This window comes from Salminus brasiliensis, chromosome 10 (assembly GCF_030463535.1).
Source record: "Salminus brasiliensis chromosome 10, fSalBra1.hap2, whole genome shotgun sequence".
Classification (NCBI taxonomy): Eukaryota; Metazoa; Chordata; class Actinopteri; order Characiformes; family Bryconidae; genus Salminus; species Salminus brasiliensis.
Window position 1 is genome coordinate 17,679,164 of NC_132887.1, and position 24,880 is coordinate 17,704,043.

General features: G+C 41.4%; 2 protein-coding genes across 2 annotated transcripts in view; both read right to left on the reverse strand.

Moving 5' to 3' along the window:
* The window catches only part of itpk1b (inositol-tetrakisphosphate 1-kinase b), a 40,545-nt gene extending 27,018 nt beyond the window's left edge, over positions 1-13,527 (reverse strand). The window contains exons 1-3 of the mRNA XM_072689545.1: positions 13,274-13,527; positions 12,322-12,506; positions 404-428 (exon numbers count right to left, since the gene is read on the reverse strand). Coding sequence (XP_072545646.1) covers positions 404-428; positions 12,322-12,416 — 120 coding nt within the window. The 5' untranslated portion in view covers positions 12,417-12,506; positions 13,274-13,527. The remainder of the gene's footprint in view (positions 1-403; positions 429-12,321; positions 12,507-13,273) is intronic.
* A 1,616-nt stretch (positions 13,528-15,143) lies between these two features.
* On the reverse strand, positions 15,144-23,800 carry plk4 (polo-like kinase 4 (Drosophila)). The gene is made up of 16 exons (XM_072690430.1): positions 23,621-23,800; positions 22,688-22,783; positions 22,453-22,548; positions 22,056-22,170; positions 20,582-21,545; positions 19,221-19,306; positions 18,732-19,084; positions 18,496-18,600; positions 18,288-18,390; positions 18,044-18,193; positions 17,551-17,684; positions 17,148-17,242; positions 16,832-16,958; positions 16,278-16,421; positions 15,554-15,660; positions 15,144-15,468 (listed from the first exon to the last, which is right to left on the reverse strand). Exons 1-16 carry the CDS (start codon positions 23,648-23,650, stop codon positions 15,369-15,371), a joined length of 2,805 nt encoding a protein of 934 aa, XP_072546531.1. The 5' UTR covers positions 23,651-23,800; the 3' UTR covers positions 15,144-15,368.
* Between the last annotated feature and the right edge of the window lie 1,080 nt (positions 23,801-24,880).

Consider the following 24,880-nt stretch of genomic DNA (forward strand, 5'->3'; position numbering starts at 1 on the left):
CACTCCCAGGTCTCCAAGTCCATGATAAGTTGTTGCAGCCGCTCTAGGTACACAGACTTAGATGATTGGTGGTGCTTATACTATAGCCTCATTAGTCCAGGGCTGTGTCTGTGGAATGTCTCAGAGAAGCCCCTGGTGTGATATACACACCTTCACAAGGGAATCTACATCTCTGAGACGTCTGGGATACAGCCTGGCTATACTGCCTGCACAGGAGGTTATAAGTTTTCAGGTGGTTGCATGGGAACAGCCAGGGAGCAATATTTTGGTTTCTGGCACTAGCAAAGCAGAGTAGCTGTGGATACTATCAATGCTGATAGAAACAGCAGTAAAACAATTAGATCTATGGATGTAGGTTTAGAGTGGAAGCATTTTGAGTATTTTAAAATAAACAGAGGCTTACCTGAACCACTTCTATCCCTCTTTTCCTAAAAAAGAGAAAAGAAACATAATAAACATTCAGAGGACAATGACTACATGTCTGTTTCAACACTGGCAAACACAAGGACTCCATGTCTGTTTTAACACTGTCTGGTGAAATGTGAAATCTTACAGACTGTAGTCCATCTGTTTCTCTGCATGCTTTGTTAGCCTCCTTTCATCCTGTTCTTCAATGGTCAGGGCCGCACAAGGCCACCACAGAGCAGGTATTATTTGGGTGGTGGGGTCATTCTCAGCACTGAAGTGACACTGACATGGTGGTGGCGTGTTAGTGTGTGTTGCGCTGGTACGAGTAGATCAGACACAGCTGTGCTGCTGAAGTTTTTAGACACCTCAGCGCCACTGCTGGGTTTAGACTAATCCACCAACCAGAAATATCCAGTCAGCAGAGCCCTGTGGTTAGCATCCTGTGACCACTGATGAAGCAGCAGATAAGCTTCTGCCTCAGACTTTACATTTACAAGGTGGACGAACTATGTAGAAGTGTGTAATGGAGTGGACAGTGAGTGTAAACACACAGTGTTTAAAAACTCCTGCAGCACTGCTGTGTCTGATCCCCTCCACACCACCACCATGTCAGAGTCACTGCAGTGCTGAGAATGACCCACCACCCAAATATTACCTGCTCTGTGGTGGTCCTTGGGGTTCCTGACCATTGAGGAACAGGGTGAAAGGATGTTAACAAAGTATGCAGAGAAACAGATGGACTCCAGTCGGTAATTATACAACTACAAAGCGACATCTAAAAACAACATCACAGAAAGCTATTACATGAAATGGCCATGATTACACAGATAGATGTCTGAGAAGGATGAAATTTTATGGTTGAAAAACGCTGTTTGGCTCATATTTTCACTGTAGACATTCTGACCTTTTGGTTCAAACTGCCACCACTGTAATAAGGCCACTAGACCTCTGGATTTCACAGAAAAATAGTCCAGATTTCAATGGGAGAATTATTCAGTAATATTGACAAACCCACATTTTATTATTATTATTGTTTTAGTAACTAGATTCAAAAAGCAGCAGGTTCATGTATCAGCAGCAGTGACAACTGCTTTGTTACAGAGACTACCACATGCCTTTATCTTGGGTTGACAGTTGTTAGATGGCTGTGTGCTTCTCTTTCCATAGCTCACACGTTACGTTTTGTTTAATCTAACAATTTGCAAACCAAAGACAAGACATTGGCCAATCATGAACACAGCCTGCACATTATCTAGCTCCAGTGTCAAGCTGTGAGGCCACGGTTAACGTAAGAAATTTAAGGTCGGTCATCAGAGGTCTTGCATTATACGAAGCACAGGGACATCCAAAACATATGTAGCCATCAATGTATAATGAAAAAGTGAAAGTGCAATCTACACACACACAAACATCCCTTACATCTGGGTTATTTGTCAGTAGAGGTTTCTTTATACTGAGGGTACTAAAGTCTGATCTGTGGTAAATTTGAAACTGAGAACTAGGTTAGATATGTGAAAGTAATATGTAATTAACACAATTAACGTGAGCGCACACAGGATAGATGTGTCCACACCACCAGCTTGGGCCACGTCACCCACCAAACAACCTAATGCTAAAGATATTTTATCTTTTTCAATCTGGACATATTTTTACCACTTACTTTTCATTATGAAAATAAAGAAAACCTAAAAATATCAGTTGCCTAGCAACACAGCCCGTCGAAACACAGAAGCCGGTATTGGATACGGGAGGGGAGACAACATTAGAGGAGTTGATGTCCCCAACACAGATTTTGAAACAACATTAGGGGAAAAGCAAATTCATCATGATGCATAAACACTGCCCCCACTTGCCCCCACTTTTACAGGTGCTCAGACCCTTCAGAGGCCAAGCAGAGGTCAGATGATTTACTGTTAGGACAAGGAGCCAACAGGACTCTATGAACCTTACGACTACAAGTTAATCACATAATCAACAGCATGAGCAGATTAACATACCGTGACAGTATTGTGGTCGTATGTTTTAGTGCATCTGTGAAATTGTAGCATCAGATTAGATTTAAAGAGCGTCATAATAAGCAAAAGATGAGTCACGTTAACAGTACCTCAGGCTATAAGTTTCGAAAGGTTCCAGTCAGTCTTTTCCCAAAAAGAAAAACAGTGCCTGTTAGAGAGGGGCTGACACAACATGCCTAAACTCATCATCCATTCCGAATATGCGGCCAGTCAAACATCTCACTCACAGCAGGGAAGGGCAAGAGCAAGGGAAAGAACTGAGGCCTAGACTGAAAAAATACAGCAGCATGTTATTTAGATGTGTCATGATTATTCCAAGGAAGTACAATTGACCTTACTCTTTTTAAGGAATTTTTGTGATAAAGAAAAACAATAGATCATATATCCCCCTTTTGGACTACAAGAGCTTGGTTTTAGTTAGGCAAGGTACATAAAGGCATGGACAGAGCCCTAACCTCAACTTCATCAAACACATTTGCAATGAACTACATCGGAGATTGCGAGCCAGGCCCTCTCGTCCAACATCAGCGTTGACCTCACAAATGTTCTCTAGGATAAATGGGCAAAACATTCCAAAGACACTCTGCAAAATCTTGTAGAAAACATTCCTAGAAGAGTGGAAGCCTTTAGAGTGCCATATTAATGCCTATGGATTTAGAATAGGATGTACAAAAGTTCTCGTAGGAGTAATGTATGTGTGTCCCAATATTTTTGTCCATATAGTGTAGGTCGGTAAAGCTTTGAGTAGGTCTGGAACGGACCCTACTGCCTTCCAGAGGTGTCGTGAAGAGCTTAGGATTAGAATATGGACACAGCGAATAGGCTGAGCCCAATCTTTTGTCATCTTATCCTGTAGAATTTCATTAATCGTCATGTAAAAAGAATGTTGACTGATCTTGTCACAAGACACCACAAAAACAAAAAGTGGACCACACTTTATGATACAGGCCCTTTAAAATGTTTCTTCCCCACTTACCTCCACAACCATTTGCCGCTTTGTAAGTGCACTGCTAAACTGTAAACAAATTGAGCTGTCCAGAGTAAGTGTTTGCAGAGTTAGAGGCTAGTTCTGTTCTCCAATGATGTGCAGATGAGAAAACATCTGGTACTGTTTCTAAAAAATATCAACCTTGTTTTCAGCTGGTAGTTTAAATACGGATGTGACCCATGACCAATCGCCACAAAACAATAATCCCCGATTACCACACAGCAATCATCTGAATCATCTGACTTGTTGGACTTAAAAAAAAATATGGATTTTTTAAATGCTGTCTCCACCTGCTTTGCTCCTCTACTGCTCATGTTGAAGACTGTGAATATCCACTTCCCTGTGGACCAGGTTTTAACTCCACAGCTTCAGAATTGCAGAAGAGCCGTAGTTCTCCAAAAGTCTTAGAAAACAGCTTTGACGAGTCAGCATGAATATCTATTGATCATATAGCACAATCTAAGGAAAATGGATTCTGAGGTGCTTTATAGACCCAACAAAAGAACCATTTACTCATTCAAATAGTTCTGAGTAGTGCTGGGTGACATGGTAGAAATACTATATCACAATCTTTAAAGACATTTCACGATTCAAAATATTGATCAGAATACATGTAATCACAGACTAAACACATTAGTAGCGTCAGTGTCTTAAAACCTACTGTTCAGATACTCTCCTATACAGAGTACAGTGATTTATATTCAACATCAGCTGCACTTCATCTAATTAAACCAGCCTAATAACACTGTTTATAATGAAACATGCAGTTGATCAGTGTTCTTAAAGTATTAACAATATCCTCAATATGCTAAGAAAAGCATATTGTGTATCACAATAACAAAATGTATCACTATACATTAAACTATCATCATTATATTGCTCAGCTCTAGTTCTGAGTCTCTATGATTCTTTACCATTGCAAAGAACACACATTTATGTCTGTTTTATCAATCAAACATCGCCAGTAAGCTTTTTTTGACCAATATCAGTTGCTGCTACTAAAGCAGTGGCTTTGGGAGATACCAAGAACGGTATTCAGGTATTCTAATCATGAAAGTGTTTGTTGAAAACAATTTTTTCGGTTTAGTCCACGACACACCCAAGGGCAAATGAAATATCGCAATAGAACAATGTGGGGTCTGGCTGGCAGGCGCACCGTGCACACAAAACAGTGAGTGTTTCCTCACTCCATCATCCACACAAATGCACCAGCTATGAAAACGTTTTGAAAATGTTGGCTAACACACAGCTGAATGTTTAATAGTTCAAAACATACTCTAATCCATTTGACAGGATGTAAAAAAGTGAATGAAATTAACGAACATTGACATTCTGTACAAATAGCCTAGTTACTGCCTCTGACTTACTAACACTAGCACTGGTGAGGAGCTGCTTAGACTTACAAAACAGGCCAGCGTCTCAATCATCAGAGGTAAATATGAGAATTTAATTTTAGCATGATCAGTAGATGTTTTGCATCGGTTAGGCTTAGCTCTGCTGTCCAGATTGGCAGGAGGTCTAGACAGTGACCTGTCTGCTTTTATATTAAACATCTTTTCTTGCCCTCTATACAGCCATTTAATTGCCCATGTGGTTGTGAATGGGCTCATGGCGTCTGCCTTTCACTTGGCCTCGGCTTCATCTGGATTCAGCAGGGACTTTTCCGACTCAGCCATCAGCTGTGTAAGACAGGAGTAACACACACACACACATACACACATACACACACATACACACACATACACACACATACACACACATACACACACATACACACACATACACACACACACAGCAAGTGCAGTGCATTCATGGTTACCAAAAACACTCATCGCTTGGCTCTTGAGCCCTGTTGTTGCCATGCTTCGCTTGTTGCCCTGGCTACGAGGAAACTGTTGAAAACAGCCACTGGGTTGGGCTGTGGCCTACAATACAATGTGTGTAGAGTGTGTTCTGAAGGAGAGAGAGAAAGAGAGAGGAAGGAGGAGGACAAGGAGAGGGGGGAAGAAAAAGAGGTAGAGCAAGGGAGAGTTCAAGAGAGTGCGAGAGAGAACAAAAGAATGAAAAACAAGAAGTGAAATGGATAGAGAAAGAGAGAGAGAGAGAGAGAGAGCGAGAGAGAGAGAGAGAGAGAGAGAGAGAGAGAGACACTCCCACCTGTACACCACCCACACAATATTAATCCCCATCAAGTACACCTTTACCCCAATCACTCTGAATAAAACCAGTGTAACTAAAAATACATATTTATTGCTACTATCATTTTTTATGATTTAATAAATATCAGCTTATTAGATTTATTTAACTTTTTTGGGGTTATTATTATTAGTTTATCACCATTTTTATGACTGAAGCCAGTATTTGTCATTAAGGTCATACTTGCTAATATTTCACAGTGTGTTCAGTCATAAAGTTTGTCTGCTTTGGCAACAGTGTAGCTGAACTTGAAAGCTGTACTGATGCCAATAAAGCCATCTAAGAGAACTAAAGAAAGAGAGAAAGAGAGAGCGAGAGATATAGAGAGTGCACAAGAGAGAGCAATAGATACAGATAGATAGACAGCACTTGAAAAAGAGAGAGAGGGCGAGACACAGAAAGAGAGCAAGAGAGAGACTGCATTCATGGTCAGTCCACCATGGCCAGCATACCAACTTCACATGTCAGCAGAGATTAGAAGCCTTTTCACACAGAAGGCCTCGGGACAGAAGTGGGGTTTAAACGCAGGCCAGGGAGGGACCACTTTCAGCTTTCAACACTGTCTCTTCCAAGAAGGAGCTGCTGTGTGCTTCAGATCAACTCTAAGTTGATTTTGAAATAGTACTGAGACGACAACATTATCCCCAGAACAGAGAATAAACTGGACCGCAGTAGCCTCGGCTTAATCTTACGGCCCGTGGACAGCGTACTGAATAGGTTATCTCAGCGATTTTGCTCCAAATGCAATCTAAGACAGAGAAAAGACTCCATGTTTGGAATTTGGATTACTGTTCTTATTAAACCGAGGCTGAGCTCAACTGTACTGAAGAATCTGTGAGCCGGCGGGTGACCTTCACCCCTAAATAAATAGATTATGGGAAAATGGAGATCAAAGAAAAGAGCCGGGCAAAACACTCTACTCAGACCACCACAGATGTTTTCAACATTACACACAAAAACACACACACACTGTAGCTACAGTAAGAACATATTTTCTTCATAAAAAGAAGTATAATGTCTAAACTGATGTACTGCACTCTTAATGAATAATGACTAAATAAAAAAAAAACACCCAAGTTAAAAGTCATTTGGTTTGGCTCCGGCAGCCAGACCTATCCTAACTTGCCCTGCCTCCGGGCAGCTGCAGCAGTTTGGTCAGGAAGGTTACGAAGAGATTACTGTTTTAATCCACAAAACATTTTTAATCTGTGCTGGGAAAATAAATAAATAAATCACAGCGCTTCCGGAGTCACCAGCAGACACATCCACACAAACTATAGAGTGTATTTAGCAACAACTACAACTAACCACCAAGTAACGTCATTCTAATTTTGCCTTCAGGGATTCTTTTTTCTATCCAGCAACATTAATAAACTTTACATAGCCAGGTCCATTTTTACCATTTACACTTTAATACTTGGCATGCTAGTCTTCACCCTCCTCTTGCAGGTAGCATGTGATAGTGGGAGACCTAACTAGCAAAGATGGAAACATATCCCAGATATCTTTTAGCCATTGCTTATTTATTTAATTATCAATATATTGTGCCTCATTCATATATCCTGAGTTCACAGGTTACAACTAAGGTCCCATTCTCACTTGGCAGCACGACGTAGAGACATTTACACCCAGTATTCCCACGTATCTCCAGTGAACACTTGGTTGTGAGTGGACACTTTCACTGCGCCAGCCAAAATTGACCTGCGAGTGCCTGAGCGGTCTGTTACAATCGGCACATATTGCAAACACTACTTGTAAAGAAATGAGAGACGTGATGCAATTGCATTGCACTATGAATCTCTGGTGAAACAGGAAAGAAAATTCACACCAGAACTGCAGGACTCCGTAAATCTCTTTTACAGTCATATAAAATCTGTGATATTACTCTCCCATCTCAGTCCACCATGCTTCCTTTCAGTGGTGGTCCTGTGTCTCTCAGCTTGTCCAGAAATGCATGTGTAAAGTGTGTCTTTTAGGTATAGCGCAAAGCGTGGGAACCCGGGAGCAACAAGCAACAAAATGAAATGTGAACTGGATACATTGTGCTGAGAAAACACATTTTGAGGGCAATGCTGAGCAATGTTCGTTATCCACATATCTTAGATACACAGCTAACATGTTTAGCGTGTATGCCTGCAGAACGAGTGCATTTTGCATGTATTTTTAAACGTAAGCAAATGTAAGCTGCGTTCTCTTCCACACATGATATCTGTGTGAGAGTATCTGAGCACAGAATAGTAGTGTTAACCAGGGGTATAACAATAGCATTAGCTGTATCTGTTTAGTGGTAAAAATATATATATATATCTGCCACGTATTTGAACCAGAAGGCCTAAACCTCTTGATTGAATTTAACAGGTCCCTTGAAGCTCATTTCATTAAGCCTGTATGATTTAGGAATGATCCAGAGTGACAAAAATCATGCATGATGAACGTTATTGTTAACATATACAGTAAATAGACTTATTTTGCTGAGGCCCAGCAGAGATCTGCTTCCCTGTGCACAGCATGTGGTCTGCGCAGGCTATATGAAGCAGGAGCTCCCCTGCAGCAGGGGTACAAGGGGGATGTTTTACAAAGTAAATGTTCAACTGAAATTGGATTGCAGTCAGTTAATACATGAATAGAAACACCCAAGTGTATTAGAAATATAAGTTTTATTCTGGAGCTCAGTAAGGCAGTGTTAAGGTCAGGCTACTGGAGCAAATTGCTGACAGCCGGCTGTTTATGAACAGTTCTCTGAAACATCCTTTCCTAGATTTTGCCTAATCTGGTTGCCATGTGGAGTCATAGGCTGATCAGCTCGGCCAGTATATTGAGTGGCATCTATTCACCTTTCAACTGCTTTTTAGCCATGATCATGATTCAGACCAGGCAGATTGAATCTAGAAAAGCAGACAGGAAAGGACGTTTCAATAAACTATCTGAACTATAGAGTTTATGACCAATGTCAAGGTCATGTCTGAGGTGGAGGTTAGAGGTATGGAGGTTGTAAGCTGTTTCCCAATCAAAAACATGCACAGTAAGAACCTGCAAAAACAAGCAAACAAAAAACAAGTGCCTTCCACTAGTATCTGTAGTTTATCTGCTTAGTGCACATTCTCTGTCCCTTCCGATTAATGCATTTATAGTTAACCCCCGCCTAAACTAACCTATTAACATAGCCCACTTATAATGCAGTAACTCAGTAGTTTCAATTGTTTTCTCATGTCTACATAATTCCCAGATGTAGTTTCAGCCACCCAGGTACAACCAAAGGAAACACACTGTGCTTGTGAATAATTTGATGGGCTCTGCTCCGATTGGCTGGTTTACAGAGAGACACCACAACAGCTTGTGGCATAGCACAGCGTAGCTTTGTTTTTAGCACTGTAACAAGACCACTTTATTTTGTTTTGCAATTATTCCCCTGGTCTGGGTCAGGCCTCAGGCAAAGCCGCGGACACAAGGCCTAGTTCACGTAACAACCAGTTTTTCAATAACTGGCATGGTCTGGTGGTGAAGTGTGGCTCTCCAGTGTTGATGCTCACCTGTGACAAATACTGTCTCTAAAAACTGACAACAAGTAACAAAACCACCATATTGCATTTTGTCACAAAAGTTTTGGGAGCATAATTCATAAGTAGTCAAGACTGTAATGTAACAGTTTTGAGGTTTTGGAATTTGCCCGCTTCAGAGCTCTGTTTTGGTTAGGTCAGATTTTCTTTTGAATGAAGAGACAGCAGTGTTTGGGGCTTAGTGTATGTCAGCTCCACGTTCTGAACTCTCATTATTCAACTACGCCAAGTTGAACTACTGAGTTAAGACAGCTTGGATGCAGAACAGTAGTCAACTTTAGACTTCATTGATAGTTATAATCACTGATTGATACTTACATCTAACACATCTTGCTCTGCACCAATCCAATACTAGTATCGGGACCGATAACCGATCCTAACAAAATTAGCAGGATCGGGTATCGGATAATTAGTCTGATCCAAGGGACCTATCCATTCACAGAATCCAATTAACGCACCACCGGTATTCTAGACTTCATGACCCAGAATCAGAGGAACATACAGACATCATACACATAACATAGCAAACAGCAAGTGTGGTGCCCTCGACCGGTCATCATCTCTCAGTGAGTAATCCAGCTCATCTTCCTTATAAGGAGAAGGGGAGGAGCTGCTAGCCCCTCAAATTATAGAATAAAAGTCCTGAGCCCAGAGAACACTGTGACAAGGTTTTAGCACAGTTACTAATTTTATATTTTAGTGACAAATTAATAGGAAATGGGTTAATTTATGTCTGTGTTGGTTTGTTATAGTTTGTCTTATAGAAAGTAATATTTAAGTGGATCCTGATGACTTATGTCTCTCAGGTTTATATGGTTTATTAATTCAACAATGGTATTGGATTGGTATCGGGTTTGGGCCCTTATGCAAGGTTCAGGTATCTGTATTTACTTGTAAACGGAAAAATATGGATCAGTGCATCCCTAGAAGCAACACCCCTCTGAATAAACTAAGGGACAGCAGCACCATGTTGGTGTTTTCAAACCACTGAGTAAGCCTTTAAATAGGAAATAGGATGCTACATACGCAACCTTCAAGCTGGAGCAAACATGTGGAAATCACACTGCTGACAATACTTGAGTAACTGCTGATATTTTACATCCCACACCAGGTTTGTGGACTATTCCCTCAACACTTGCTGTGGCTCTGTCAGTTCTCTTATACAGGAAAAGATATTCTCGTCCCTACAGTCATAGCTGTTAACACTAATGCTTAGTGACATGCCTGACTGATTCAATTAACACGGACGTTCGCTTCTTGCCCATATCTGACCACTAAGCATTAACACAGTGTATTACATTAACATTATTTAACCTAATATGCACAATGAAGTCCTAATTGAAGCTAACTGACTAAGCAGCATATGTCCTGTGACTCTCCTCACAGCTCTGACTACAAGAACAGCAAGAGTGAGCAGGTTTAGCTCAGACTGAACAGTCTGCAAAACGCGGCCAACTTTGCTCAATCACTCCAGTCGGTGTAGGTCAAAAATACAGGGACATACAACAGGCTAATGCTGACTGACAAGAGCCTGCTGCCTACAGTGATCACATTGTTCTAATCTCTTTACTTCTTCGCCCCCCTCCATCTCCTTCTCACACACTCTCGTTTTCAGTTTCTGAGGGTTCTAAGGAAATCCAATGCAATGCAGGCTCTACACATTACATAATTGTTCATTCAGCTGGAGACTGATACAGTGGGGTACAGCGTGCAGTAACACAAGAGAAAGAGAGAGAGAGAGAGAGAGAGAGAGAGAGAGACAGACAGAGAGAGAGAGACACACACACACACACACACACACACACACACACAGACACGCTCGCTTACAATCTCACTTTCAAATATGGGTTACGGTGGCTTCCTCGCTCTTTTCCTTCACATGTAAGCATACCCACAGTCACATGCAGCTATAGCTACTCGATTTAGGCCACAGAAACATGGCACTTGGCTACTCTGCCACTCTCTTGGCTGGTTTTGATGTTTTGCTGCGCTCACTTATGCTCCCTCTCCCTTGATTCCTGGCTTTGCCCTCTCTGAATGCTGGCTAACAAACTAGGCACCATATTCAAACAGCTTCTCAGAGTAGGAGGGCTGATCCAGGATCTGTCCCCTTCAAGAAGAACCTGAATCCTGAGGAGTCCTAGATCAGCACTAGCTTCACAGAGATCGGCCCAGGATCCCACTGCGATGAACTGTGATGAATAAGCCAGTCTCTCAGACTGTAAAGGTAGACATAAACATACAGATGGCGCACGATCATAGCCTAGAGCTAAGAAATGGAATAAACCACCCGCAATGCTCGTACTAATCCCTTATGACAATGTAGGACAGGCCTGTGTGTCAACACGTCCCTTTATATACACAGCAGAGAGTATGAATAACGAAATCGCAGCACAGCAATCTTAGTCATTGCCACACTCCTAATTTAGCTCCACAAACACCAACGGGATCTCGGACCATGTATAATCCAGGTGATGAAATGCATGAAGCTAAGCTACACAACTCTTAATCTGAAGGCATCTAAACAGCACAGGTTTCTTTCAGCGTGTGACAACAGCAGTGAGTACAGTTTGTAGTATACTTTGTATATATAAAAAACAACAACAACAAAAAAATCTGGATGGATGAATAGATGCACCTTTTGGAGACCATTTCTGAAACTACTTAAGAACACAACGCAGCACTTTCTGAAGTATCCATCCATCTAACAACTAATTTTCATTTTATTTAAGACATGATTTCTATCTGAATACATGAAATTTCCAAAATGGCAGGAAAAATAGCCTCCCTGGATGGATGAATGGATGTCGTGAAATTTGGAGACAACGTAGAGGATTCAAATGATGCAAAAATACAAGGTTTTTGCACGACACAGTCCAGTCAATACTCTGAATACTCTGGAGCCTCTGCACATATTTAATAACTCGCATATCTGAAACATCTACCGATGGTCATTGTAGCCAATCAGCAGTTAGTTATAAACACACTGTATTATTATCCAGTAAAAATAAGGGGGGGAGGGGGGGGCTGTAGCTCAGTCAGGTGATCTAAATGTAAACAGGCTAACCTGATTACATTCCCAGCTCCATTCACCACATTCAGTAACAGGCCATTCACAGACCCGTTACTGACTAATCCTGGTGTCTTCAGCTCTTACCTGCACATGTCAGCGAAGGCCAGAAAATTGAGTTTCTTCATTTTCTTCTCGCTGAGCCAGTAGCCCACACGTCTGCCTCTCAGAAACGTCTGCATCTTCTTCTGTCGAGTCTCAGCCCAGATGTGACAGACTCGACCTAGCTGTAGCTTTCCAGCGACAACAGGAAACCGTTTTCTTACCCAACCCTGTCAAGCCAAGACAGAGACAGAGCCGCTTAGCCAGCAGGTCAGGCATGCACGTCCGCTGCCAATTTCATTTTACAGTAAACACAAAGCCCCTAACTGTCACCGACATCAACACGAGCCACTGGATCCCAATTTCTGCCTGGCAAAGTGATGCTGCTCAAGTTAGACTGCTAACCCTACTAGCTACACTAGGTAGCCCACAGCTCGCTGTTAACATGAAATATGGCTGTATTAGACCGAAATCTATGCGAGCTGTCGATCTCTCCCTTTGACTGTTAGCTAGCTGTCTTAAAAACCACTTCTTAAGCGGAGAGTTAAAACTGTAACTTGTCTTTTCTCGTCAGGATTACCAGAAACCCATCTGAAAAGAGCGAAGCAAATAGCTAGCAGCAGCAGCGGCGGCGGCGGCGGCGGCGGCATAGTTACTGACTCTGACAGTTTGTAAAAGGTGGCAAATCCAGGTCCAGAAAGTCAAAATCCATCCCAGGATTTTGTTTCAACTGCATGAATTGCTTGGCTGCAGCGCAGCCATACCAGCAGTTGGACCAAAGACCTGGGGTGGATTTTGACTTTCTGGACCAGGAACTGCCATCTTTGCAGTTTGGTTTCCAAGGCGTGAAAAAAGCGGAGCGCAAAACATAGATGTAAGTTAGATAGCTACGTAATTACACCACGGGGACGTCTGCCATGTTGTCTTCGACACTGCTGGCGCATATTTGGATCTCTGAGGTTGAAGTCAACAGAAACATGTTCAGTTGGCTACCTACCTAGCTAGCTAACACATCTCCCATTCCGTCGGATAGCGACTGGCTGGCTGGTTAGCTGGTTAGCTTGCTCGAGGTCTCTTCGTTCTCCATGATCTTTCCCGGGGAGCTGGTAAACAGGCGTGATGCGAGGAAAACCGAAAACGATAACTCGGCTATATCCAGCCCAATCGCGCTGAAATTGCGAACTGGACACCCACACTGATCACACCCTCCTGACGTAAGGCTGGCTTCATTCAAGTCGGGCTGCCAGCGCTTTCTTTCCAACCATGACTTACGTTAGCGAGCTGTTGAGCAGCCCGCACAGCACCATTGCCACTTGCTGGTGAGCACGGGAATTTTTTTGGCTTTGTATTTTTGTATTATTATACAGCTCATATAGGTGGCGCTGCTGTAACACATTGTACCACATCTTTACCTTTTCCTCTGGTCTGTAGGATCTCAGACGACACACGTGGGTTGCCAAAAAAAGAAATCACATTTTCTCCTTAAAATACACGACCTGCCCATCGATTGTCTCTTCAGAAATCTTGGATATTAAACATAGTTTATCCTGCTTTTTTTAGGGATAACTGCCTCGACTAGATTTTGGAGCATTGATGTGAGGACTTTTCTGCTTACCTCAGATGATCTCCACCCCACCTCATCTCAAAGGTACTGGATGGAGCACCATCATTCCAGAGAACATGCTTCCACTGCCCCGCAGCTCAGTGCTGGAGGCCTTTATACCCCTCTAGTCCACACCAGGCATTAGGCATAATCCATGAGGGTCATGTTTATCTTCTCCAGAGAGTCCTATTCTATTGACAATACTTACATGTACAGGGACTAGCTGTGTGTGCCTTTGCACAGGGTTGTGGGTTCGATTCCCGGGCCCAGCAAGCTGCCACCTTAAGCAAGGCCCTTTACCCTCTCTGCTCCCCGGTCGCTGTGTGTGTGTACTCACTGCCCCTAGTTCACTAGTGTGTGTGTGTGCGCACCACAGATGGGTTAAATGCGGAGGACACATTTAAGTGTACACTGTACAGTGACAAATATGTGCACCTTTACATTTTAGTTGAATGTATTCATTAGAAGAGGTGTCCACAAACATTTGGACATTCAGGCAGTATGGCGCCTTTTTACCACATTGATCTTATGCATTTATTGCCTTCTCCCATTTCCTCGGTTGGATCCAGAGAGACACGTGGTTGGTAATAGTAGAATAATACTAAATAAATAAAAACAAAATTAATATAATAAACAATTAAAATATGAAACATTTAAAAATATTTAAATAAAATATTTTACTTTTTAAAATATGTTGACATTTTTAACATAACTGTAATAACTAACAAAATCTTAAATCATCCAAAGAAATACACTATATGGTTTGTGGACACCTCTTCTGCTGAACGCATTCTCATTTTACTTTAAGTTGCAACATATAATGACATAGATGTGCGAATGCACACACTGTCTAGTACCTGTAGAGATGTACCATCAATAGAATAGGTCTCTCTGGGGAAAATAAACATGAACCTATTGGCACAATGCTTAATATCAGGCAATTGCTCACAGCAATGCTTCAGAATCTAATAGAAAGCCCTCCCTGGTCAGTAGAGGCAATTATTTCAGCAAAAGCAGGAATTCTTTTTTTATTAAATAATGTATAACTTAGAACCAGACACTCAGGGAGTGTTGGGCAAAGCTTTTTTTGTTCACTATTTAACACTCTCATGTGATCGTAAATAAAAAAAAAAAAAAGTGAGATGACCAGTGGTTTAGCCAGCAGACAGATGTTTATTACTTACATTTTTGTCCATCTGATATTTCATTGAAGCTCAGAGGATATATCTTTTTTGCAGAGTAAAAAAAAAAAAGTTTTCCCCACACAATCCAAATGCACAAGACAACAAATACAGAAAAGTCCATACTGTACAACATAAAAAATATATAATTTTCATAATCTTGGAACTATCTGTACAACGGTTTAAAAATGTATTTACAGACACTTAATGCATTTTCAGAAAGAGATTTTACACTGAAGTAAAGAAGTGCTTTTCACTATGTCATACGATCACAGTGTGGTCCAGTTCCTCTGAGTCATTTCTGCTGCTCAGCGTCGTGCAGCCGGACTGGCCAAAAGGCTCAGGATGGAGGAAAGGCAATGGAGCTTCTCCTTCACCACCTCTGGCAGCTTCTCGTTCTCTTTATACCTAAGAGAAATATGACGCAGTTAGAAACAGACAAGGCAATAAAAAGAGTCAGTCTTTCATTCATACTTTCATTGAACAACGTTACCTGGTGATGTGTCCTTCTGGGGAGGTGAACGTGATGCAGGAGACCCCTGCCTGAACCACTAGCTGGGACCCATCATTAAACTGTACCCACACTTCTCCACTTGTTAGCTAAAATGTAAATACATGGCAGTGAAATTACTACGGTTGTCTAGAATGCTGTAAATCAGGGGTGTTAAACCTTATCCACAAAGGGTCGGTGTGGCTGCAGGTTTTCATTCCAGCCAAGCAGAAGCGCATGTGATCACTTGTTTTAAGACGGACCGCTTGATTAAACAAGTGGAACCAGATGTGTAGCTAGTTGTTTAAAGTGAAAACCTGCAGACATACCGACCCTTTGCAGGTAAAGTTTGAAACCCCTGCTGTAAAGGATCTAGCATAGCAATGTTAATAAAATGCACATATGGCATGTTACAGGAACAAGAATCACAACACTACACTCTAAAAAATAAAGGTGCCACAAAAGGTTCTTTGAGTGATGCCATAGAAGAACCATTTTTTGTAATAGAGATGAAATTCATAAAAAAACCTTTGCATTAAGATATACTTTTTGGGCACTCTATGACAAACATGGTTCTTTATGGAACTAAAAGTGGCTCAGATATGGCATCAGTCGAACCATTCGCAGCACCTTTATTTTTAAGACTGTAGCCCACTGTTTACAATAAATAGTGTGTTTCCAAGGTGTTATTAATTACAAATTGGTGTTAATAATTTGAGTATTTTACCTGAGAGGCCCAGCCAATGTTGGGTACAAAGATGGACTTAAGCACTTTTCCTGTATTGATGTTACACCCATCTTTGGCTGACTGGGGTGAGCTGCCTTTGGCCAAACTGGCTGTTGTGAAATCAGACCCATTGTAGGAAATCATCTACAGTTAAGTGAAGGGGAAAAAAAGAGAACAATGCACCATCTGGCAGATCTAAAATTATACAATTGGATTACACAATATGAGGTCAAACAAAACACACTGTACTAATAAGTCCTTTAAATGTTTGCGTCATTATGCTGACTGTTGCGGACACATAAACGACATGCAGTTTCACCACAGTGAGTCAACCTCACTTGAGTATTACAGCTTTGATGACGTTTGGTATGGTGTTGTGACTGTTCTTCATGAGGCTAACGGGGGCTCAGTTCCCTGTCTGGATAAGCATACCACGCTAGACCAATAAGAGTTGGGCAGGACCCATATACACTACATTTGCCTACTACATCTGTAATAAGATTCAACTGTACATTGCTCTAGTCTGCCATAAATGGAAATGTTGTGTCACTTACAGAAGGGGTGATATGGGGTGGCTGGGGTGGACTCAGGCACACCTGAGCTACCTCGGCAGGCACAGCAGGACCCTGATCAGAGAAGGGCTGGGTCGCAGGGAACGAGGAGGCAGGGTTAGCAGGCCTCCTGAGAAACAAAGTGAAGTAAACAGAGGAGAGACATTTTAGTACAAGAATAGCAATCCCACTACACCCGAAGGAAAACAAACATTATGAAAAGAGAGCATTACATCAGTGTGTTTATCTTTTAAATAATCTAAGTGGTATAAGACGAGAGGAGTTTGAAATACTGCAGAAATAAGAATTCAAATCACACCTGCCAATGGTGATGGGGAAGAAAGGTGTAGCTCTAGCACTGCGTTGCTCCTCAGCACTTATTGCTGCCTCCAAAGACAGACACATTCTGTGCCCCTGACCCAAAAAACACCACATGGTTAATAGATATATTCTACATCTCTAATAGATTCTCTGTGTATTATATTATGGACATTCATCTTTGTGCCCATTAGTAGCAAAGCAGTAATAAAGGACATAAAGTAACAAAAACTAGTATGACTTGAATTGACCTAACAAATGTAGAAACAGAATTCGTGTCTGTAATAAAAACACTAGCATAAGGGAAACAATGAGGTCAGCCACAACTGCCACATGTGACGGATGTTCATTTAAAAGTAAATAATGAACATATCCATGTACAGTGAATTAAAAACCATCATTACCTCATCTGCAAGCTCCATGTAGAGTCTGCACTCAGGGCTCACACCACTCAGGCCTATGTCCCCTTTCATCGTGTATGACTTGCCACCCTTCTCCACCACTCGCACCTGATCACCAGTCTTATGGGTTTTTGCACCTAAAACAAGGAGGCAAAGAAAGGGCACTTTAATATTTACCCAACTGTATTAAAGTGGGGTACTATACTGTATTTTACAATCATATAAGGATAATGAAATATACCTTCTCTTTTCACAAGATAAGTGATTATATCAAGAAAGTTTTGCCCTTTTTATTACTTACTACAATTAAAAACTAAGGAATACAGCGCCTGTATACAAGCAGTATGTTCTGGAGTTAGCTTTGTTAAAATGCAACAATGCTGTGGAACAAGCTGTATTAGACCAGGCTCAAAATAAGACTCAGACTATAGTCAGAAAATAAATAAATACACAATTTAATTTATAAATAAATGTATAAGTAAATTCATATACGCACCATCATAGAAGCACACTTCCAGGTCTGCATTAGGTGAATTCTCCATCAACATGCACTTGGCAAACTTTGTGTACAAGGTCACTTTAGGAGTTTTTGATTTCACCAGCTGAACAAACTTGGTGGCATACTGATACTTCTTCCAGTATTTCTCTAAATGAAAACAAAACTGAGTATAAATAATTGCGTTTATGACAGCAGAACAACCATTCTGCAAACCCCACACCACCATCTCATGCAAGGTTACCTGGCAAATCCTCATAGCTGCATATAAAAATGTCTTCTGGGGGAGAAGGTGGATGATCCAGGACAGGGAACCCTTTACCATCATTGGGCTGATACACGGTGACCTGAATAAATCAGTCAATTGAATTATCATTTTGACATTGTTGTGTAATCAGATAATAAAATAAAATAAAATAAAAAATAAAATAATAAACAAATTCTTCTCATACCATGGAGCCATCACAGGATATCCTGAGCACTTCTTTGACCCTCTCCTGAGTTCCCTGGCCTTTCAGGAGCTCCATACACACCTCTCCAGTGTCCAGGATGCTGACCTGAAAAGAAAATGTATCATCCATTATGCACTCAAAAACAGCTTCATTAAAAACTCTTGGGTACATATTAATTTTAAAATGAAGAATTTGTAAGATGTGTATTCCCTTAAGAACCCTCTCCCCATACTCACAACAGCATTTTTGGTCTTCTGTCTGATAGGCTTTAGCCTGGCTGCACAGAGAGGAGGAAATGGACTCTTTTTCTCCTTTCCCACATTAGCTTTGCTCTTGGACAGGGGAGCACACTGTACGTCTAGAAAGTCCTGAGACGCAGGCAATTGGCCTCCTACTAGCCCACCCCCCCTGCAGGGCCTTGGGTTGTTCTGCAAGGAGGGATGGCTGTATGAGTGAGGGGGAAGGCCACTGGTTCCTCTCATACTTGGTCGGTCACTGCAGGAAGGTACAGCCTCCACTGCCTCCCTCCCAGAATGAAAACTCCCACTGTTGCTGTGGTTGCTCACATCTGCTGGTCTTTTGAAAGACCCTTATTACAAAAAAAATTAAAAAACAAGAGGAATAGTATTAATAATACTACTACTAATAGTACAATATTAATAACAGTCTTGCTACATGTTTTGTTTGAAAGATTCAAAGTCTCTCATTAAACAAGAGTAAAATACCATCAGTACTGAACCACGGCTGTGTCTCGGATTCAGCCATCTGCAGTCTAACGGGATGCGCTGGAGTAGAGAAAGAGGATCCGGGGCTGATGGACAGAAGTAAGAACTGATTAATAAGAACTGACAAGTGATTTTTAAGAACTGATTAGAAGTGAAATATTCAGTACTATCCAAACTCCTGAAGGTACATGCCTGCAGCATAGCCCCTCAAAGAACACAATGTAGCAAAACCATGTAGTTAAGTAGTGGCCAATAGCTTTTATTGATCATTAGAAAATGTACTATTTCTTTGTTTGAGATATTCTGTAAACTGTCAACTAACTGCATGTTGATAAAATGTACTATTCATTCAGCAATATGAGCAATATGATAAGATTGTATTGTACAAAAACTTAAATTACAATACACTTATTACATTTGTATTTTTTTGCGTATCATCAGTACAGTAGCTCCATGCATTATAGGAAATAGAGTAAAATTGAGAAAAAAACAAAACCTGTCCAATTAACTTTCAAAACGCTTAGCTTGAACAGAGGCATCTAACTAGGGCTGCACAATATATTGTTTCAACATTGCCATCACAATGTGCGCATATGCAATAGCCACATCGCAGGATATGCAATGTCAAAATATCAAGCATATTGATGTAGCATGCTAGAACTTTTTTTGCTGCTTGATACAAAAAGGAAATCCCCACTGTTCTTATTATCCATGAGATATCTGCCCAATAACATTTATTTTACTCCAATCTTGGATACATCGAGTACATTTTTAGTATCATGCCATGGTGGATCATTGACATCTGGTAAAATCTGGTGAAAAGTCCTGTATTTTTTTTAATAATGCAATATATTACAGAAAAAAATAATGCAAAATGGAATTAATAATATTTCTAACGTTAAATGCTTCTACCATTTAACCTTATCAATAATAATACATTATATTATAAATTAATTAATTAAGGCTATGTACTGGCAAGAATCTGGCAATACAATATGTATAATAATACAAGAGTCACAATTCATGATTAAAATAATGTAAGCATGATGATATAGTGATATGATTTATACACTTTTGGAAAACTGTCATAGTATAAAACACCATCCTATGCAAAAAAAAAAATAATGCAATCAGAAGAGTGGGATCTGAAGAAGTAGGACTATCTAGCGGTTGAGGCTTAAACAACACAAAATAACCCATCGTCTGCCACCAATCTGTCCATGTAAGTGGTCATTAAAAAAAAAAAAATAAAAAGTATACTCTGCTTTAGAATCTATACATTACTGCAAAACATAATACCCTAATACACTGATGTATCTCTGTGTTCTCACACCCCTAGTAATAATGTTAAAGCGTCTTACTTTGCTGGTTGTTTGACCGGAGGGGAAGGAAGCCGTCCATGTTCAGCATAGCCATGAGGAGTGTCCCGGTAGCTGGAAGTTGATGTGAAAATCCGGTTGGAGCCTGGAATCACCTCCTCTGAGTGGCATCGCTCCAGCTCCACTTCCTGTCTAGCGTGGCTAAATCCAGCACCAGACCGATCAGAGGAGTGGGCGCGCCTCAGGTACCGGGAATGTGGCCTCTCACTGTCTGCATCCACAAGAAGTCTCATATTGCCTGGTGGATGAGGTTGCCAGTCTTGTCCTCCCTTAAAACTGGAGCTGGTAGAATGCTGTGATTGGCTGGGGAGTGGCACCATGCGGTTTGGTAAGGCCTGCCCAATGACCTGCCGGGCTTTTCGGTGGAGACGGCTGCTGCTGCTGCTGTTAGTGGCGTTGGAAGCTGTAGATATTGTTGCTATGCCACTATCTATGGAGCCTCCATCACTAGCGCCAGAATCTTTGCTTGCAGTGGGTCCACTGTGAGTCATAAAAGGATGGTCTAGCACCGCTGAGAGGCTGGGTCTGAGAGTAGGGTCCTTCTGTAATAGCTGCCGAATTAGATCCTGAGCCTCAGCCGACACATGAGTGGGCATCTGATAATCTCCTAAAACCACCTTGCTGAGCGTGTGTTTGACAGTGTCTGTGTCGAAGGGAGGCCTGCCCGTCAGGAAGGCGTAGAACATGCAGCCCAGGGACCAGACGTCAGACTCCAGGCCGTGGGCGCTGCGCGTGGCTACCTCGGGAGAGATGTAGTTGGGCGTGCCGCACATGGTGAAGTGCTTCTCGCTGGGCAGTTTGAGCTGCGTCGCAAGACCAAAGTCTGCTATCTTAATGTTCCTGCTGCTGGTGAGTAGCAGGTTAGACAGGGTCAGGTCTCTGTGCATAATGCCATGGGTGTGCAGGTAGAGCATGCCCTTCACAATCTGGTGCATGAAGAGTCTCACTGTGGCAGGAAAAACACAAATGAGAAGTTATCTAGTACAGAAGGACAAACAGTCAAATAGCTCAAAAATGTTTTTCTCACTAATTGTATTTATTTTATCAACAATAATGGTATTTTATGTATTTAGGTTGGATTTCATTTTGCCTGGTTCAAACAACATAGTATTATATTCAAATATATGTACTAATATATTCAACTGTGTTTGCATCATTTAACCAGACCTTTAAGCAGCAACTAGCTCCTCTGTCTGTTACAGTCAGCCCAACCCATTTACACACACTGGGCTTTTTGCTAAATTGTTGGCGCTGGCAAAAAAGTTTACATTTCCATTTGATGCAGAGTGTAAAAAAAATAATTAATCTTGCTTAATTTTTGTATCATTATAAAACAAAATAGGTTAAATTGTGCCCTGCTCTCCCCAACCTAGATTGGCTCAAACCCAAATTTTGAAAGCCATTAAAACTAAACCGTTTTACTCCATCACACCTCCAGAACAAAATGACTCCGCACCTTCGTCTTCTGTGAAAGGTTTCTTCCTGTCTTTCAGATAGCGGCTCATCTCCCCATTATGGCACATCTCCAGGACCAGGTACACATAATTACTGTCCTCAAAGTAATTGTACAGCTTGAACCGAGAAACAAAGAAAAAAGGTGGGGGATTAACAGATGGTTACCAAAATGCGTTAATGAGCCTGTCAGACAGCTCTGTAGCTACACTTACCTTTATTCAACAAGACAAACACGATTTGAATACATTTTACCCAGCTGAATAATTACACAATTTTATTGGTGAATTACACCTATATTATTATTATTATTGTTGCTGTTATTATTACAAAAGGAAAATCAGGTTACTACAGCTCACCAGCTTTACCTGAGCAAATCCCTGAGGGGAACTGTAACTCACCTCCAGTATTGACGGATGTTTTAAGCGACACTGAATCTCCACCTCATTAATGACACGTTGGACCATGCCAGCTTTGTGCATGGCCTTCTTATCAATCTGCAGGCAGAGACACACGCAGACAGAGACCACATAATTACTCCGAGCAGATGCCACACAGAACCACAGTTCTAAGGCGGAACAGCCATCTGTTCCCACACAAAAACACTGAAAAGAAACCAAGAAGGGACAGTCTTACCATTTTGATGGCCACCTCCAAGCCTGTGTTCACAGATTTGGCTCTGTAAACACATGCGAAGGATCCCTTACCAAGTAAGGTGAGAACCTTAAAGTCCTGAAAAACAAAAGAACATTAATGCAAGCCCACAAATCCAGTTTTAGAAGTTGTAGATACAGTTTTAAAGACCTATAGCATCCCACTGCAGCACATCCAGATCCGTTCTCTCTATTCGGTCCTAAATAATGACACTTTTACTACCTCGATTTTAAGATCCCCAGACGTCCTCAGGATTTTGCCATCTACTGCACAAGTCCCGTTATTTGTTAAGTTCTGCATTAAAGACTGAATCACGTCAAACATCTTTCCTGAAGTCTAACGCGCAGTCCACCTGTTTCCGATGTGACCGCTGTTCAGGTCGGTTCGCGTGTGTGTGTGTGTGTGTGTCTGTCTGCAGCGCTGAGGCGTCCTTGGTTACCCGCAGCTGACAGTGACATTGGGGCGAAGCCACAGACGCGCGTTTCTTCCCGCTGATGCACTTCAATGGGACGCCTTTTCTGTCTCCTAGCAACAGCACAAATCCCAATTCTCACAACACAAACTGCCAGGCTACGATCTCCAGAGACAGAAACAGGCGTCGGAGATACGCGCTCTTCGTTTACGGTCCTTATTTTCCGCGGCGGTCGTTATCGATTCAGCTCCCACAGCCACGTCAATCAACACCAATGCGCTAGCAAGCACGCAAGCTAGCGAGCTAGTTGGTTCTTTAGCTAGTTAGCTAGCTAGTTAGCCACACGCCCAACGTTATTCTAATCTCATCTCATCACTAAACGACTGGTACCATCGCGTAAATTAACAAGCGTTAAAAGAACACTCCGCATAAGCAGCCTCTGAACGTTTAAGACGGTCGGCGGAAACGCTGGTGCGCTGAAGTTGGCCCACAACTTCACTTACCTCAATTTTATCACCGATTGAGACACTCATCTTCACTTCATAGCCTCCTCAGAGCCGAAAAAGTGCATCACCGTGATTAAAAATCCCTCTTTATTCCACAGATCGCGACTCTTCGTAGATCGTAAAGTTAGAAAATACATTTAAACGTTGTACTTTTGTTCCCCTCCAAAATATTTGCTTTTCCTCCATTTTGAAAAGTCCGCCCGTTAGATTCGTGATGACGCGAACCGACGTCATGATGTCAGCTACCAATAAGAGTTCGGACGAGCGCAACACGGAACGACTCCTGCGCTCAAAGCATAATAAAAGTCCTTACTTTTAGTGTTTTTATTAATAAAATAAAATAAATAGTCCTACGTTGAAGGACACGCGACAGTGCGTATGCGTAAGGGAGTTAAATACTTTTAAAAACATGCGGTTAAGTTAACGAACGGTAATACATAAACATTTATTAATTTACCAAAACTAATAAATAACCTTAATAAGCCAAATAATCTTTATTTTCATGACAATAAAAGTACTTGTATGTGAATGAAATAAAGTCCAAAAATTCACTATGTTAATACACACTGTTCAGTCCTCCTGTTTTTTTTTTGTTGTTGTTTTTTTTAATTTTTTGTCAACAGGCTGTAACTCTGTGTATGTGTTGATTTAAACATTGAGATTGTGTTTGATTTGGAAATTTGAAACTCCACTTGGTCCACATTTTTCCTTAATAAAGCACTGATTTGTGTTTTATATTCACATTTTGGCATTTTTAGGTAGAGGTTAAGTGCCATGTGCTGTTCTTGTTAAACATTCTCCTGCTCTCTCTGTCTGGGAAGCAGGGAAGTTTGACCAATGTTGAAGCATGGACATATAGACTGAGTTGGGTTAAAAGGTGTGAGTCTAAAGCTGTATGCGATCCATACACATAATGTAGAAGCAAATTTACATTTACATTTAAGGCATTTAGCTGACGCCTTTATCCAGAGCAACTTACAAGGTTACTCGTATTACAGAGGTGGGCCAATGTAGTGTTAGGAGTCTTATTGTCAAGGACAATAGTCAAGGACTCTTATTGGTGTAGCACAGCATAGTTACCCAGACCGGGAATCGAACCCCAGCCTCCCACATGATGTGGTAGGGCCGTGGCAGGTAGTGGTGTTATCTGTTGCACCACACCAACCACCGCACAGCAAATCAGATATTTTTTCAAACATCCCAGATGTTCCTAGCCAGACACCTTTTTTTATTTTTTTGAAATTAAGAAAAGGATGA